Source organism: Callorhinus ursinus, unplaced genomic scaffold, assembly GCF_003265705.2.
Source record: "Callorhinus ursinus isolate GAN/ISIS: 27379988/994484 unplaced genomic scaffold, GSC_fseal_2.0 scaffold50, whole genome shotgun sequence".
In the NCBI taxonomy this organism is placed as follows: Eukaryota; Metazoa; Chordata; class Mammalia; order Carnivora; family Otariidae; genus Callorhinus; species Callorhinus ursinus.
This window is the reverse complement of record NW_027397112.1, coordinates 9,022,703-9,041,438: the sequence shown is the minus strand read 5'-3', so window position 1 is coordinate 9,041,438 and position 18,736 is coordinate 9,022,703. Positions and strand designations below refer to the sequence as shown.

The 18,736-nt window shown below is 35.3% G+C and overlaps 1 protein-coding gene across 8 annotated transcripts in view; it reads left to right on the top strand.

Moving 5' to 3' along the window:
- Nucleotides 1-18,736, top strand: part of TANC2 (tetratricopeptide repeat, ankyrin repeat and coiled-coil containing 2) — a 352,068-nt gene that overhangs the window by 87,721 nt on the left and 245,611 nt on the right. For all 8 annotated transcript variants that reach the window (XM_073883063.1, XM_025890285.2, XM_073883069.1 and 5 more), the window contains exon 3: nt 15,967-16,038. In XM_073883063.1, the coding sequence (XP_073739164.1) occupies nt 15,967-16,038 (72 nt within the window). The remainder of the gene's footprint in view (nt 1-15,966; nt 16,039-18,736) is intronic.

Sequence of the window (18,736 nt, the reverse complement as noted above, 5' to 3'; positions counted from 1 at the left end):
GTTAGCTTTTATGTATTTATTATTCTTGGCTAGATGGTCTGCTGGAATATAGTTGTAAATTGTGGCACCAAATATCCAACCCCTTTATCCTTTTATCCTTTTACAGAAAATATTCTGTGTAGTTTATTTTATTAAAATTTGAAATTCTTATATTTAAACAGTAGTAGGTCAGTCTCATTTATAGGATCTGGGGGAGGGAAAAATTACTCTGAGCAGGAAATGAGCATTTAAATTAAGAAAATTAATTATATTGAAAGGAAGCGGAGAAGTATCATAAAGCATAAAGAGTAATATCTAATACATAGATACATTCTGATAAAAACGAACTCTATCTTTTAGGTTCCATTTCTGTGCTCATTTTCTAAATTATCCGATATGCTAATAGAGTCAGGCTGAAGGCAGCTGGCTGTTCCTGTAACAAGCTGAAAACAAAATGGCTGGCAAGGATTAGTACTGTAAATTTGTGATAGAGAGCTGGATGCAATTAAGCTATCTTTTGTTGAAGGAGCCTGTCACAAAGCAAGTTGATGAGGGGATAACTGTTGTAGTTGATGTTTTAGACAATAAAGAAACATCTTTTTATTAAAGAAAATGTAAAAGTACTCTATTACAGCATAAAAACAAAAGATTTTACGCTATAGAGAGTAATTCGTTTTCAACTAAGCAATAAAAAACTCTTGTTAATGTTCATTTAACCATCATTGTCTTTGTGATTCTAAGACCCAGGTATTTACTGAGTGTTTTTTATGAATCTTTCAGATTCACAGTATGGTTACAGGTAAAAGAAATAAAAAATGAATACATTCTTAGAGGAGGGGGCAAATTTAGAGATAAGTTTCTGGGAGTTTTATACATTAATGAATCTTTTAGATTAACATTAGATTTATTTATAAATCTTCTAGAAGGATAAAAGAAATGGGATAGCAGGAAACTTTAGAGACAGTGACTTTAGAAAATGACTTCATCCATAGATTTGTAAAGTAGTAAGGGTTTTTCTCTGTGTAACTCTAAGGCTTTTCTGTTGATGTTTAGCAATTGTGGAAAGATCAAATGACACTGAAATGGTTGATAGGCTGGGAAAGATTGAGAAATAGCTTCAGGAATTCCTAGTTCCTTAGGTTGAAGACCGTACATTAGCTCACACGTCTGTCGCACTGTGTCATGACTATATACTGTGAGAGGGCAGACAATATACATTTGTCATATCTCCTTCTCCAACACCTAGTGTAATGCCCCAGCACTTACTGGGTGCCGAGTAACTGATGAAGAAGAATAGCAGCACTTTGTGTATGCATTCAGAGACACACAGACGTACATAAATACATACATGATTTTACCCATTTAATTTTCAGAACCTTACGGAATGAATTCTATTACATTTGACCCTTGAACAATTTAAGGGTTAGGGATGCTGACTCCCGCATAGTTGAAAATCCACAAATAACTTTTGACTCCATAAAAACTTTATTAATAGCCGACTGTTGACCAGAAGCCTTACGGATAACACAGTTGATTTACACAGTTTGTATGTTATCTGTGTTATATACTGTATTCTTACAGTTAAGTAAGCAAGTGAAAAGAAAATGCTAAGAAAATCATAAGGAAGAGAATATATATAGTACTGTACTCTATTAATAAATAAAATCGTGTATAAGTGGTTTGCACAGTACACGTTGTCAAGGATCAGCTGTACTTTATTTTACTCATTTAGCAGATAAAGAAACAGGCAGAGGAAAAGAAGTTCAGTGACTTGGCCAAGTTATACAGTAAGTGTTGGAGCCAGGATTTGTACTTAATGTGGTCCTGAAGCCTTTTATCGTCTCTTCCTCCAGTGACTGAAGATTGAGATGTTAGTATTCAGCAGGATCCCCAGCCCTCAGGAGGACACGGTGTGCATATAATCTGGCAGAAACTGCAGAGCGGAGAAAACCTTTCTGCTACCTCTCTTTCAAAATTGCTTTAACTGATATTTTGTTTTCTAAAAACCTTTTCTATCACTCAGCTATAGTGGATGACCCATTATCATCATCAGCTAATGTAGATGGCCTTTCTAAAAGCTACTTAAAAGCCCATAGCAGGTGTATTCAGGAAGTAGTTGGAAAATAACAGGAAGCTCTGCTCTCCCAAAATGGCTGCCGACATCTAATCCGTCATCGTGGGCAGTCGATTAGAACTTCTGAATGCTTCTCAACTTTGTTTTCTCTTGTCCTCTTCCATTCTCACTTCCTAATTATTACGTCTCCAGTCTCAGTACCCTTTAGTCCATTCTCTGTTTTGCTACAACAATGCATTTTCATAAATGTAAATTCCTAGAACTTTCAAAATAAAATATGGCATGTTTTTTCACTAGTTCTCATTGCTATAACCATATCCTAACAGATGCACACATACGTAGATCATACGCAGACTCATATATACAGATACAGAATTTGGTAAAAAAAATAAAGGAGTTGATTGGATCTCCTTTATCAGAGATGAAAAATTCTAATATAAATGTATCCATGAACAATTTTTAGTATTGTATGTTTTCTAAAATTTTCTAAGTGGTATTGTTCTCTCTGTGGAATTCTGCATCTTGCTTATTTTGCTCTTGTTGGTATATATGGATTTGGTTTATTTTTTGTATGTCTTGTGTAGTATTCAACTTTATGAGCACATTTCTTTTTTCATTTCTGTCCTAATAGAAATCTGAGTTTATTTCACTGTTTGTTTTGTTCTGTGTTATTACAAGTAATGCTGCAGTGAATATCCTTACACACATATCAGTTTTTCTAGGGTCTATACCTGGAAATGGAATTGCCAGGATGTAGGTGATTTGCATTTCACTTTTACTAGATAATTTTTGTGCTTTGTCACTGTACCAGCTTATAGTCTTCTCAGCAGTGTTTGACAGTTCCTGTTTTGCAGTATCCTTGCCAACATTCATATGGTCAGACTTCTTTTTCCCTAATCTGGTACATGAAAGGTAATATCCTACTGATTTAATTTCTGTTTCCTTAATTTCTAGTGAAGCCAAATACCCTTTGATGTGTTTTTGGCCCTTCACATGACCTCTTTTGTTAATAGCTTCCTTATATTCTTTGTGCATTTTTTTGCTTGGATTTATTTATCTTTGTCTTATTGATTTACAGATATTCTTTATATATTCTAGACAGGGTCAAGTCCAGTTGACCACCTGTTCTTGTGCAAACTGTGAGTGAAGGATAGTTCTTACAATTATTTTGTGATTCAGAAAAAAAATAATATGTGAAAATTATATGTTTTGGTGTCCATAAAGAAAGTTTTATTGGAATACAGCCACACTTGTTTATTTACATATTGTCTGTGGCTGCTTTTGTGCTAGATGGTAGAGTTAAGTAGTTGCAACAGAGAACATATGGTCTGCAAAGCCTAAAGTATTTATTCTCTTTACAGAAGTTCATAGATCCCTGTTGTAGATGGATCCTTAGTCTGTCACATTTATTGCAGATATCTTTTTTAGTCTGTTCTGTCTTAAAACTTTGCTTTTGGTTATAAGTCTAAAACTCTAAACCTCTGTTGAATATAAGTTTTAAATTTTAATTTATTCATTTTTATCATTCTTAATTCCCCCTATATTGTTTCAGAAAAAAAATTTTTTAAGGTTTGACGTTTTGATTTTTCATTTTCAGATTTTTTACATTTTGATTTTCTTCTTTTTCCCCTTAATTTTTTTAGTAATTAGATTGAGGTATGACAAAGGGATCTAGTTGTTTTCTCTCATATGGAAAAAGTTAGTTTTTGTACCCTATTTGTTGTTGAATAGCCTTTCCTTTCCCCAGTGCTTTATAATGCTATTTTCTCATATATGAAGTTCCTTTATTTAAATGTGAGTCTGTTTTTGTGATTCTTTATTCAGTTACTTACTTATTTTTGGTTTAAATATTTCTTTTTTTTTTTAAGTTATTTAAGAGAAAGAGAGAACACATGTAAGCGGGGGGGGGGGAGGAGGACCTAGGGAGAGGGAGAGAGAGAATCCCAAGCCGACTCCCCTCGATTACACGACCCTGAGAGCCAGACCTGAGCTGAAGTCAAGAGTTGGATACTCAATCGATCAAGCCACCCAGGTGCCCTAATTAAATATTTCTATATTCTACTAGATCCTAATGATTCCTGTTATTCAACCACTTAATCATTGTTATATTTATGTTTCCTAGTTACTTAAGAGAAAAATACAAAATAGTAGTGCTCGGGAGTAAGGACCTTATTAATGACAAGTTTAGAGAAGGGACTATTCTGAATTTTGTATATTACATATACCAAGGTTTTTCCTTTAAAAAACCATTTTCCTTAAAACACATTGATCTTAAATTTTTATATTCATTGCCATTGTTATAATCAAATAATATAGGCATATGGGATAAATAAAGTATAATTGGTAAAAAAAATTAAGGCGTAGTTAGATTATATATATATATATTGGCTTTTTATTATTTTGGTTTTTCAGTGAGTGCCAAGTACATTTAAAGATACTTATCAGTCAAAACAGAAAGATGTGCCCTTTTGGGGGGTTGAGGTGGGAGAGGGGGAGATTTGATTTTTAATCTGTCAGTAGCTATCATTCTATCTTTTTAAGGTGTAAGAGGAATAAATTTAAGGGTTTATTTTATTAACATATGACATGAAATAAAAATTTTCTATTACTAGTGCTTTTGAAACTTACTTATCCTCATATACAAAGGCAGGAATTTGGGGTCAAAACCACTTTATCCTGACTCCCCAGGTATATAGTAGTTGTTTCTCAGGTTTCTACTCTAGATATCTTGAGGGTAGAGATCAGAAACTGAACGAAAGCCAATATTAGGAAAACAAAGGGAGATCTAATTATAAATGAAGCTGGAAAAGAATCTTATAGACCATGTTAAGAATTTGTATCTGTTCTAATGGGGATCACTTTAACATTTTAAACATTAAATGGGAAAACTATTACATCTGCATTTCTAAATGATTCTTCAGCCGTGTTGTGGATAAACATTTAGAAGAGAATGGATATAGGAATTGGAGACAGGTTAGGTATGGACTCAAGGGACCTTAGGAAGGAGAATCAGCAATATTTGGTGATGAATTCATTGAGATGGGGAGCTCTGATAAAGAGTGTCAGGCTTGAAGGGGTGAGGAGAAGGTGAGAATTTCCTGTTTGGATATTTTGAGTTTGAGGTATATATAAGACATTCAAGTAGAGATCTCAAAAGGCAATTAATTAGTAGATGGACCTCTCCAATTTTTACACAAATAGATGAGTAAAATGAGCTCCTTTTACATTAGAATAATGTATTTAAAAGTAAAACATAAACAGTTGTGTTGAGAATTGAGAATCATTACAGAGCTCCTGTTTGAGAATTAACCTGTTTGGTTTAAAAAAAAAAATCAAGGGATTAAATAATTTCACTTCTGGCTGTTCATGTGTCCCTCCTTCTAGTCCTAGATCTAGAATTGATGAGGCACTACATAGAGGTTAAGATTAAGTTAGATTGTAAATTAAATCCTTGGTCAAAGTGACTTATTATTTCTCCTCCCCAGTCTCCCATCTTCTGTGCTTCATTTTGGTTAATGGAATTATAATAAGTCCAGTGAAATTCCCAAATCAAGAATTCTAAGGCATCCAGAATTCCCTTCTTTCACTCATTTCACTCATGCAAATTATTTCAGATATCAGCTATTGCTCTAGGCATGGGGGATAGAACAGTGAATACAAAATTATTTGCCCTCATGGAACTTATATTCTAGTAGAGGAGATGGTTGGCCATTAAAGTAAATAAGTAAAATATAGAATCTGTTAGTGGTAACTACCAAGGAGAACAAGAAGCAGGGAAGGGAGAAAAAAGGATGTTTATGTAAATCTGGTGCCTGTGGGGGTACGATTTTAGATAGGGTGTGGAGTGAAGATGGTTGTTGAGGGGACACTTAGATACCTATATGAAGGAAATGAAAGAAGAGGCCACACTGATACCTGAGAGAGAAATATTCTAGGCAGATGCCTTGATATGGTTAAATCTTTGTTGTGTTTATTTTTTATTTTTATTTTTTAAGGATTTTATTTATTTATTTGACAGTGAGCAAGAGAGAAAGAGCATGGACATGGGGAGGGGCAGAGGGAGAGGGAGAAGCAGACTCCCCACTGAGCAGGGAGCCCGCTGCGGGGCTCGATCCTAGGATAGGACTCTGGGATCATGACCTGAGCAGAAGGCAGACGCTTAGCGGACTGAGCCACCCAGGCGCCCCTCTTTGGCATGTTTAAAGCGTGAAGGGAACCAGTATGCTTCAGTGAAGTCAGAGGCGTGAGAGTAGTAGGAGATGAAGTCAGAGAGGTAATGGGGGCCATATTATGTAGCGCCTTGATCTAAGTACTTTGACTTTTACTAAGATGGTGAATCCTTGAGGAGAGGAGTGTCCTGATGTGATTTGTGTTTTAACAGAACCATTCTGATTGCTGTGTTGAGAATAAACTGAAGCCAGGCCGGGGCAGAAGCAGAGAAACCAGGTCATAGACAAAGGTGGCTGGGACCAGGGTGGCAGGAGCAAAGGGTGAGAAGTAATTTGGATATATTATGAAGGTACAGCTGATAGAGTTTGCTGTCGGAATGCATGTGCAGTGTGAGACAAAGGGAGGGGTTAAGGATAACTCCCAGGTTTTTGACTTGAGCAACTAAAAGAGTGGAGATGCTGTTCACAGATAGAAGGAAGACTGTGAGAGGGGGCATGTGAGGCTGCGTCAGATTTTGAGATGCCCGATTAATGTTCAAAGTAGAGATCTAGGGTGGGCAATTCCAGAAGTACTGAGCTTGTTCACAAACAAGGTTCAGGCTGGACATTCAAATTTGGGAACCGTCAGCATTTAGATGAAACATAAAGTCATGAGTCTGTTTGAGATAAACAGAGGAGTGTACATAGGGGAGAGTACAGATTAGAGAAGTGAGCCCTCGGGGCACTGGGCCATGTAGGGATTGGGGAGCAGAGACAGAACAAGCCAGGGAGACTGAGAGGGAGCCACAGAGGTAGGAGAGGGTGGAAAAGAAAGTTAAGTGAAGAGAAAGCTTCAAGGAAAAGAGAATGGTGAACTGCATCAGATGTTGTTATAATAAGGCAAGAAATAAGAAAACAGAACTGACCACTGGAGTTAGCAGTAGACTTTACAGGAGATCATGGTAAATGTGAATTTGCTGGAACAGCGTGGGTGAAAGCCTGATGAGATTAGATTGAAGGAAGAAAGGGGAAAGAAAACTGATGATAGTGATTAGAACACCTCTTTCAAAAGGATACAAAGTCTTTGGGGTTCTTAGTCCTAAATATGCCACAAACCTACCCTTTCTTCTGTATTCTCAGTGTTAATGCATTTGGTCAGGCTTTCCTTTCCTCTGGGCTTATTGCAGTGAGTGATCTCTTTGCTTCTCTGACCCTGTAGTGCCATCTATATATGCTCACCAAATTTGTCTTTTGAAAACACTGTTCAGATGATGCTACTCTCCTGCTCACTGTCCTTCATTTTCTTCCCCACACTTAGAGGATGAAGTCTAATCATGAATAATGATTATGCCTTTTGTGATGATGCTTCTGCCAACTTTTCTACTTTGATATCCTGCCTCTTCCCCATACTTTCTGTGCTCTAGTATACCAGACTCTTTGGATTTTCCTAAGTGCACAATGTTCTTTTATTCCTCTCTGTTTTATAAATAAAATCTGGTACTATTCCTGAACATCCCTTCTCATGCTTTAGGAGCTGTGGCTTTCCCGAGACCAGGTTAATGTGAAGAAGCAGAGGCTATTTTAGTTTTCACAATCTTAGGAAGCTTTACATCTAGGTGACAAAATCGTCTTGGTAGTGTAACTTCACAAACCCAGCTCAAAAGAGTAAATTTAGTCTAGTTAACTATACGTTAAAACCTTATTCAAATTATACAATATTGTCCTGGTTTAGTCCATAAACTCCCCAAGTCACCAAAGTCAGTAATAAACAGGGAGTGAACATATGAATGTAACTTTCGTCCTCAATTTAGAGATCATATTCTTCAGTACAATTAGTATTTTATTTACCTATAGCATCTCCCAATTAGCACTGAAAACTTGCAGGTGGATCCAGTTCATTTCTGTATCAAAGCACCCCTAATCTCTACGAATATTTTTCAACTTTGGCTGCATGCTGAATCATCCAGGGAGTTTTAAAGAATTATGCTCGGGTCTTCCTCTCAGTATTCTCGTTTCATTGATCTGGGGGGTAGCTTGAGCATAAGGATTTTTTTAAATCCCTGGATTTTTAGATCAGTCTGGTATGTGGCCAAGATTGAGACTCATATGTATCCTTCTCAGCATCCAATTTCAACAGATAAGAACACCAAAAATAAATAAAGTAAATATGTGTATGTGTATATATATATACCTGTTGTTGACATTCAGTTATATTTTTAACTGTTAAGTTGCTGTGCTGGACTGTTTTTTGTTGTTTTTTTTTTCAAAGCTTCACTCTCACAAAGTGTTTAAAAAGCATCAATTGACAAAAATAAACTCAAAATTCCTTCTTAGCTCTATCATTCTGTGAATCTAAGAAGTGCTTATCTGTAGAGATATCTATGCTTACTAACAACTCCAAGCAAACTTTTAAACTGAAGAATTCAAGGGAGCCACACTAAGTACCTGATTTGAGGGGAAGAAGTTTGAAATCAGAGATTATTTCAAATTTACCTTGGAATTTTTTTTTTTTTTTTTTTGGTCTCCTACCAACTGCACTGTTGAGCTCTCTAACATGTCATGATATATTTATGTACAGACAGAGAATGGTGGAGAAGAGAACAGGCTTTAGAATAAAGGCCAAGTTTCAGATCCTGGATCCTGTGGCCATGTTTGCCTGGAATCTCAATTCCTATTTCCTGACCTAGCAAAAAGAAAAATGGTATTTATATCCTAAGGTTTTATTGAGGATTGAATGACATAAATTTGTAAGACATTTGGCACAGTGTCTGACACATAGTAAGAACCAAATAGATAACGTCTGTTCTCATTAATGTTGGCACAGCTGAAGAAGCTAGAGCTTCAGTTTTCTTTTTCAGTTATGTAGGGTATGTAAACATGTATACCTATTTATTTAGTTTCAATATATTGATAGCATGCATTCTAGAAATTAAATGATGAAGAGAGCAATTTGCCTCTTTGGTCTTCCTCCTCTCAACCTATATCCCAAGTCTAATCATTAGAAAAACATCAGACAAACCCCAACTGAGGGCATTCTGTAAAATTCCTGACCAATACTCCTCAAAACTGTCAAAGTCACGAAAAGCAACAAAAGTTCCTGAGAAACTAGTCTAAGGGGTCTAAGAATACATGATGACTAAACATAATATGGTATCATGGAATGGAAAATAGACATTAAATAAAAACTAAGGAAATCTAAGTGGGGACTTTAGTTAATAATAATGTATCAATATTGATTCATTAGTTTTGGCAAATGACTAATCTAAGTGGGAAACCAGGTGTAGGGTTTATGGGATCTCCCTGTACTATCTCAGCAACTTTTCTGAAAATCTAAAACTATTCTAAAATAAAAAGTTTATTAATAAAAAACAAGAAAAATACATAATTGTAGATACCTTTATTTTTGACAGTTGCACTATTTAATTCTGTGTTAGGCTTGACATTTTATATATTCGTTGTGCACCTTGAAAGCCCAGTCATCAAGTTTTAAAATACTGACATTATTACTGGTGATTGCTCCATTTGCAATTAGCAAGTCTACTTTGTTTTCCTTTTATTACTCATCATCATTGATGCATAGCTCCATCGTGAGAATCAAACCATTCTGTGTTTAGAACTTTTCTTGAACTACAGATCAGACTTTCTGGGATACCTTAGGCAATTTTGGATACCTTAGGCAAATGTAAGTTGATAACTCATCATAGGGAAGTTATGTTTCATATTTAGATTTAGAGTGTAGAAGCTAGATCTATGAAAACCTGTGAAAAGTGTTAACTATAGTATTGATGGCATTATGTTAAATACTTTTTTTTGGAATAGAATGCTTCCTTTTTTTCTTTAGAGGAAGAGACACTATGGATGTTTTCTTAAGAATCACTTTTAGGGGGTCTGGGCTCACCTATGAAAATTCTTATTGATAATTAAGATCTTTGAGATTGATGTGGAGGATAAGGTATTTGTGCTTTAGAATAATGCCACTCTTCTTTTCAGAATAATAGTTTGGATAAGAAAAGGAAAACATTGAACTTCTTATACTGGGTCTCAAACCTCATCAGTACCACTTATTTTTTCCTTGAACTTGGATTGGTTTTATGAATGCATTAATTTTAAATCTGGCCCTTGACAAAATTGGTTTGGTTTTATGAATGCATTAATTTTAGATGTGGCCCTTGACAAAATTAATTCAACAGTTTTTTTTTTAGAATACCCATGCCATCCTAGATCCTAAGTTGGCACTGAAAATATCAAGATGAAAAAGGCTTTCAAAGGCATACTTTGAACTTTAGTCCAAAGATAGTCATGTAAATAATTAATCATTATGCAGTGTGTCAATGCTATAAAACAGATATGTATAGTGTGCTATAGAAGCACAGAAGAAGGAACAATTAATTCTTAATGGGAGTCTCCCGAAAATCTTACAGAGAAGATAAGGAAATGATATTTAAGCCATCTTTTGGTGAAAGGATGTTGTTATTGATCGTGACGATGATAGATGAAGACTCCAATTATCATATAGTAAGTGTTTACTTAGTGCCAGATGGCATGCTGTGTTTTATATACATTACTACATTCGTTTTTCACCACAACTCCATAAGTATTACTAATACCAGCTTCACAGATAAAGAAATTGAGGTTCAGAGAAGTTAATTAAATTTCCTAAGGTCATATAAATAATAGTAGTTCAAAGACTGAGTCCAACTTAGTTGTGCTAGACACTAAGCCCCATTAATATGTGTTGGATACAACTGCATTTTACGTAGAGGAAAAAGTGTGAATAAGTTGATGGAGGCCTTACAATGCATTTCTTCTTTGCATATCATCAAGTAGTTTGGTGCTGCCCGAGTATAGGGGAATGGTTGCCGGTAATAGAATATTTGTCTCAGAATTGCTTATACTAGGGGTTGGCAAACTTTTTCTGTAAAGGGCTAGATAGTAAATATGTTAGGTGTTGTAGGCCGTAGACTTTGCAGCTACTGAACTGTCATTGTGGTGTAAAAGCAGTCATCAACTGTATATCAATGAGTTATCATGACTGTGTGCTAATAAAACTTTGTGGACATTCAAATTTGCATTTCATATACTTTTTATGTCATAAAATATTACTTTTAATTTTCAGTCATTTAAAAATGTAAAAACTTTAAAAACTATTCTTACTTAGCTCCACTGGTTGTACCTTAAACTTAGTATGTCCAGAACTGAGCTCCAAATGCTCTCCTCATCCTCAAACCCATTCTTTCACAGTCTTTCATATCTCAGTAAATTGCAGATCCATTGTTTGGGCCCAAAATATTAAAATTACCCTTGATTATTTCTTTATTTTTCTCTTCTGGCAGCTGATTGTGCTGTACCTTCAAAATGTATCCAGAATCTGATCTGTTCTCACTACCTCCACTGCGCCCTTCATCCAAGTGTTCATTCTTCTTCTGGATTTTTGCAGCAACCTCTGAATTGATTTCTGTCCACTTCTGCTCTCTTTCCCCTTCATGACCCCCCCCCCACCACCTTAATGACTTCTTTGTTATAGAAGAGAGCAGCGGAGATTTTTGAAACCAGACACTTTGAATTTTAGGATTGCAGTATGATTTGGGGGAAGTCACTTTACTTCCCTGAATCTCAGTCTTACATTTAAAATGGGCATAATACTTGTTTCATAGAATTGTTATTAGTATTGAATGAGATAATATTGTAAAGATCTTTCTGGTACTGCACCCAGCAGAGAATAGGTAATGGAACAAATAAATTGTGGTTCCTTTTTCTCTTTTCTACTCCAAACAGATGAGCTGCTTTTCATCTTTTCTGGTTATTAAAGTGCTTATGTAGCCAGGGCGCATCTTATCTATGTACCTACCTCTTCATAAGTGACATTTGGCTAATAAATAAATCTGTCTTATGTTCCTGGTCCTTCCTTTTGCACTTTAAAAAAAATTCCATTCATATCTTTCAGTTCATGTCTGCCTTTGTTGGCATTAAGTGTATACAGTTCTTACAGATTCATGCCTGATTAGTAAAAGGCACCAGAGTTTATACTTGAATAGTAAAACTTTAATCTCTTTGTATTGTATTCTATTCAGTTTTAATACCCCTCCCATGCCTTCTATTAGGGTCATATATTTAAGTTACCAAAGAAGGATTGAAAACAACCAACTTTAAAATTTTTTTCATAAAAGCTAATCTGTTATTGATTCTAGCACAGTATTTAACTGAGAACACTAAAGATGAGCTTGGCTTACCAAGTTCAAGGTTACTTAAATTGTTAATTTTTCAACTCTAATATTTTGATCCTGGATTGAAAAGAAGAATCATTTAAAGTATCCCCTTCTTACAGGAAAGAAAATATTTTTCTTGGAATTGTTCAGGCACTTTCTTACTAGACTTTCTCTAACTTAAGTTCCTTCATAGAAATCACTACATACTGAATATCCCTATATGGTTGGTATTTCTTTACCAGGCCTATTTTAGTGCTTTAATACCCCTCAATTGAAAGTTATTTACACTTTGAGATAAATTCTCCAATGACATTTTTCCCCTTTGAAATAATGGGAATAGGAAATCTATTCATGTTTCTCAGTATTAAAAGTATATTGTTTTATATTGCTGGATTTAACTCAGTGTGCAGATAAAAAAAACAAATGTTCTCTGCTGATTATCTCAAATCCAGGAAACCTAAGCTCTGGTTTTAAAAGCTAGTACTTGAGTTGAACAGTCAGGTCTTTTCTTTTTATTTCTGTATCTGTTAAAACAGGGGGCTTTCCTCTGCAAAGTTCACAGTATAATCTGAAGTAAGTCTTTAACTTAAGTTTGATGAGTAAATTCTTACCTCATAGACACAGCCCCGTCCTATCTTCTACACTCTGGGGTGAGGTAATCAGTCTTGTGCAAATAACTTGACTTGCTTGAAGACTGAAGGTCTTCTGTTTTGTCCATAAATGTAGATATAAGTGTCCTGCGTGGGAGGTCTTATCTGTACTTTGAATTGTGTGTTAAGTGAAGCAAAAACATTTAAAGTACTGTATGTCATTGTAGTCTTGTTATTTTGGATAATGGATTCATTGGTTGCATAAGCATACCACAAACACTTTTAAAGAGGTTGAAATTTTTTCCAACATCATCTTGGGGAAGTGGTGAGTTTATTCTTCTTAAAAAATCTTTACTGTTTACTTTTACCTGAGAGTTAATCTCAACTCTTATGTTCAGTCTACACTGAAGTAAGATGTGGTTGGTTATAGGGTTTCAGTCTTAAGAGTGAATTGCTCAAATTTACTGCAGTGTATTTCTGATTTAATTTTGAAAGTTTAGGCAGTTAAAACATTTTAGATTATGATGGTATCAAAATTGATTTTTTTGTCTTATTATTCACTGGCTTGCTGACTTAAAACTATATCTTAAGCCATTTCTTGCCTATATTTTTCCTCTGGGTTGTTTTATTGATATCCTAACATTCCACAGATGATGCAAATTTAATACTATTTGAAGCCTAGTTTTTTTTTTTTAATTTTTTGCCTCGTATTGTTTAGGAAGACAGCGCTGATGAGGGAAATGTCTATATTTTATTCATATTACTTCTCACATACTTTAAGAGCATGTTTTTTTTTAAAGATTTTTTTTTTAATTTACTTATTTGACAGAGAGAGAGAAAGCCAGAGAGGGAACACAAGCAGAGGGAGTGGGAGAGGGAGAAGCAGGCTTCCTGCCGAGCAGAGAGCCCGATGCGGGGCTCGATCCCATGACCTGAGCCGAAGGCAGACACTTAACGACGGAGCCACCCACGCGCCCCTAAGAGCCTGTTTTGATGTTAAAACAAATTATATATATAAAATTTTATCCACATAGAAAAATCAGAAAAATGAAAATTTAAGACCCGCCTGAATATGAATGTTGCTTATTGTAATTGATTTACAAGTAAAGGAGAAGAAAGATACTTGCATAAAAAAATTAATTACTAGGATGAAAGATTGACTAGTATTGTCTTTACGCATCCTGATTTAAGATGCCATAGATTTCTGGTATACTTTTGTATTTTGATAAAATCAACATTGGGGCGCCTGGGTGGGTTCAGTCGGTTAAGCGTCTGCCTTCGGCTCAGGTCATGATCCTGGGGTCCTGGGATCAAGTCCCTCATCGGGCTCCCTTCTCAGCGGGGAGACTGCTTCTCCCTTTCCCTCTGCCTCCCTCTCCCCCTGCTTGTGCTTTCACTGTGTGTCAAATAAATAAATAAAAATTTTTTAAAAAATGAATGTTTATTCCACAATAATTTAGGACTGCATAATACTTATCTTTTTCTTTTGTTTAATCTGTTGAAAGACCTAAGTTATTTGATCTGTATAATTTCCCACAGTCTGAATTTTGTTGATTGTGTACCCAGGAACAATTCAACATTTTCCTCTGTCTTTTGTTTTTCCTGAACACTGACAGCTAGATTCAGAGGTTTGACCAGACTCAGGTTTGATCGAAAACTATAGTTTTGCTCCTGTCATCAAGAGGCATATAATGTCTGGTTTTTACTCTTTTTTAATGTTATTAGTCATTGATGCTCAGTGCCTCTGGAGCCATTAATTCATTATGAAATGGTGATATTCTCATTTTTTCTTTTGGTTCTCATTTATTATCTGGAATGATTTTATAGAAGATCTCTCTTATGTACTCTTTGGGTACCAGTACAATTTATATAGGAAATGTAGCATGAATTGCTTAGTTCTTTCCTTTTTCCCAGATTTCAAGATAATGAACTGGATTCCTGTCATCCTCAGAAGGTGACCAGTTTAGTGTAGTGTTGTTTTTTTAAACATCATTGTGATCTCATGACCAGGGAGAGCCCACTCCCCACTGGGCTTGATCCCAGGACCCTGAGATCATGACCTCAACTGAAATCAAGAGTCAGTGCTCAACCAACTGAGCCACCCAGGTGCCCCAACTTTCTGTTTCTTTTAAGATCTTCTGTTATGTTTATTTGTTTGTTTTCTTATAGTTCAGTCTTCAGTACTGAAATGATTTTTGTTTTATTTCTAGTTCTTTCTTGGTTTCTCTTTCCTCATTTCTGAGTTTTTCTGATTCTGATTTATATTGCTCTTTGATGTATTATATAATTTTCTTATATCTTATAAGACGTATAAATGTAATTTTTATTAGTAAAACATATAGCCCAAGGGATTATTTGACATACTTTAAACAGATAAGCAGCTGTAATTAATTTAGACATTGCTTTAAATCTTTAAATCAAGGCTTAGATACTGGGATCTGTGAGTGAACTTCAGAGTTGATAACATTATTCATTACATGCGAAGTAGAGTGTATATGTATGGGGATAGGGAAGGAACTGCTTGACTTTCTTTACACTTCCAGAGGGAAGTGTAAACTGTCCTCACAAAAATATGGGTAAGAACCTTTGATTTATAAAGGAAAAAGTCCTCAAATATTTCAGTGATTGAGATTATAAGAAATGAGAACAAATGCTAGATATTATAGTTTTTAAAAAAGATTATTTATTTTGGGGGGGGGAGAGTGTGTGGGGTCGGAGGGGCAGAGGGAGAGGGAGAGAGAGAATCCAAGCAGACTCCCCGCTGAGTGCAGAACCTGATGCTGGGTTTGATCTCACAACACTGCAACCCTGAGATCATGACCTAAGCTGAAATCAGGAGTTGGACACATAACCGACTGAGACACCCAAGTGCCCCTAGATAGTGTAATTTTAAGATGCAGATGGCACCATAGAAGATATTACATCAATTCCATTATCTATTTGCTTATGCCCTTTCTACTTTTAAATAGATGGAGGGAGCGAGGAACCACCGGATCGAAGACAGTCAAGTGTAGACTCTCGCCAAAGCCGCTCTGGGCAAGGTAAGCTTTCATTAAATTTATTATTAAATTGAAAAGATATCAGCTATTCCTTTCTAGTACTAACTCTGAGGTTTGGGGTTTTCTCTGGGTCTAGTTTATTTTATTTTATTTATTTGAGAGAGAAAGAATGAGAGACAGAGAGCATGAGAGGTAGGAGGGTCAGAGGGAGAAGCAGACTCCCCGCTGAGCAGGGATCCCCATGTGGGACTCGATCCCGGGACTCCAGGATCATGACCTGAGCCGAAGGCAGTCGCCCAACCAACTGAGCCACTCAGGAGCCCTCTCTGGATCTAGTTTAGATATTCTAGTTTCTCCTTTAGAGCTTTAAATGTGGTAATCTAAAAGTTCTATGATATCATTTATTCAAGATAAAATGAAAAATTTTCTCGTCATTTTTTTTAAATGCTAATACCTTAATAAGATTTTAAGTAATTTTGAAGCTTTGTGATATATATCTGGATATCACTTTTGGAATATCACCTAAAGTAAATTTTTAACAGTAACATTTGTATTAGCACACTGGCTTTTTAAAATTTAATCAATACAGTATTTGTTGTCTTATCTCAGAAGAAATGGTTTTTGTTTATAATTGCTATTTTAAATTAGGATCTTACTAATTATTTTCCTTTTCTGTTGAAAATTTATTATCTGCTGTAGACTGGTTTTTTGAAGTGAACAACTTCCAAACTAGGTAAAAACATCCTGTATCAGTGAAATCTTCAGATAGGCCTTCCCTAATTAACTTATTTAAAATTGTATGACTAGTACCCCCACATTCCTTTTTCTTCATAGTACGTATCACCTTTGTATTTATTCTATTTTCTCTGTCCAAAACTAGAATGAATGTTTCATGATTATAGAGATTTTTGTCTGTTCTGTTCATTATTGTATTTCTAGTGCCAAGAATAAGTACCAGGCATATAGTAGTTACAAAATAAATATTGCTGAATGAATGAAATGATCTCTAAGAGAATGGAATTGAGAACCCGAATTGATGAATATATTACAAAATTTCAGGCAGTCATTTTGACTGATGTATGATTCTTAGAGAATGTTTACTTATAAATAAAATAAAGCTTTGATTTACAAATGTATGGTGTTTTTTATCCTGTAAAAGTTTCTGGTTCGTTTATTCCATAATCCTATTACCTTTTTTCTCCAAGTTTGCTCTTCCCTAGTTTTGGAGTTGTACTGTTTTTATAAAATTATTTGTTGCAGAATAAAAAGAGGAATAATATATGCAGGTTGATTTGGAAATTTTAACTTATACTAGTACTTACTCATTCTTAAATAATATGCATGGTATTATATCAGAAATTTGTCTGATTTTTTTTCCCCTTAAACATTTTTATATGAAAGAAGAACTTAAAATGAATTACAGTATATAAGTATATCAAATCAACACATTGTACACCTTAAACTTTCATAGTGTCATATATGTCAATAATATCTCAATAAACCTGGGGGGGGGAAGAAAGAAAATGAACACATGTATGAAAGACCCTAAAAATAAAATCAGTAGAAATTAATAGAAAAAAATTATACTAATTTTTATTAAATATCATAATTTGTATTAAATGTCACAGATATAGATATTGGAGATTATTTATTTATCTTATGCCCCATGGGCTGTGTCAGTTAAAATACTTTTCAAATCACTGAGTGTAGTTGAGTTTTAATAACAAAAGCTGAGGGGCACCTGGGTGACTCAGTTAAGTGCCTGCCTTTGGCTCAGTTCATGACCCTGAGGTCCTGGGATTGAGCCCTGCATCGGGCTTCCTGCTCAGCTGGGAGCCTGATTCTCCCTCTCTCTCTGCCCCTCCCCCTGTTTGTGCTTGCTCTCTCTCTCAAATAAATAAATCTTTAAGAAAACAACAAAAACAAAAGCTGAACCTAATAACAGCAAAATCAGTGATCTCCATGACCTTGAGCACAACTACCTGATCTCAGTTAGAAATTACCAGGAATTGTATCATCATTAGAGTTAACTAATAGTTAAAGCGTGTTTCTTACCTTCTCTGAGATTTTGTTTGTAGTATCTCTTTATTCAAAAGAGAAATAAAAATTACAAAGCCATCTATAATGAGCTGAATGAGCATCAGTATTATCAGGAGTAAAGAGATGGGATAAACAGGCACTTCCACCTTTGCTCCTTGCCGAAAACCTGCTAAACAATCGGTAAAGGGGGATTGGAGAAAAGCGAACATCAACACAATTTAGAAACTGGAGAGTATATGAATAATTAAAAACTGAACCCTAAGCTCAATAGCAGAGAAAATCAAGAAAACAACCTCAAAAAACTCAAGAATGGTGGCATGTAGAAATGGAGATGAAAGGAAGATTAGCTGAAAGTCAGTTGAAGCAGCATTTGATTCCTGAGACCTCTTCCTCAAAATTAGCTAACCAGTCAGCTGGTCAAGTGCCCAACTCCCTACTCTTATCATTGGCAAAACCCAGAAATTTATTCTTTGGAATAAAATAGAGATTCTAGACTGGGAGACACCTACCAGGCATAGTTGAGGGCAGTCCTATACTGAAAATAGGACAGTTGGACTCCAGTTGTCTTTATCCTGTTGGCACTAGGATACTGGCAGGTAGGCTTTCATATTTCAGGCAGGAGGTTGGCATAGTCTTTTCTGAAGAATCTGACTAAAAAGAAAGACACAAAATGTAGCCATCAGAGATTCCTTAAAAAAAC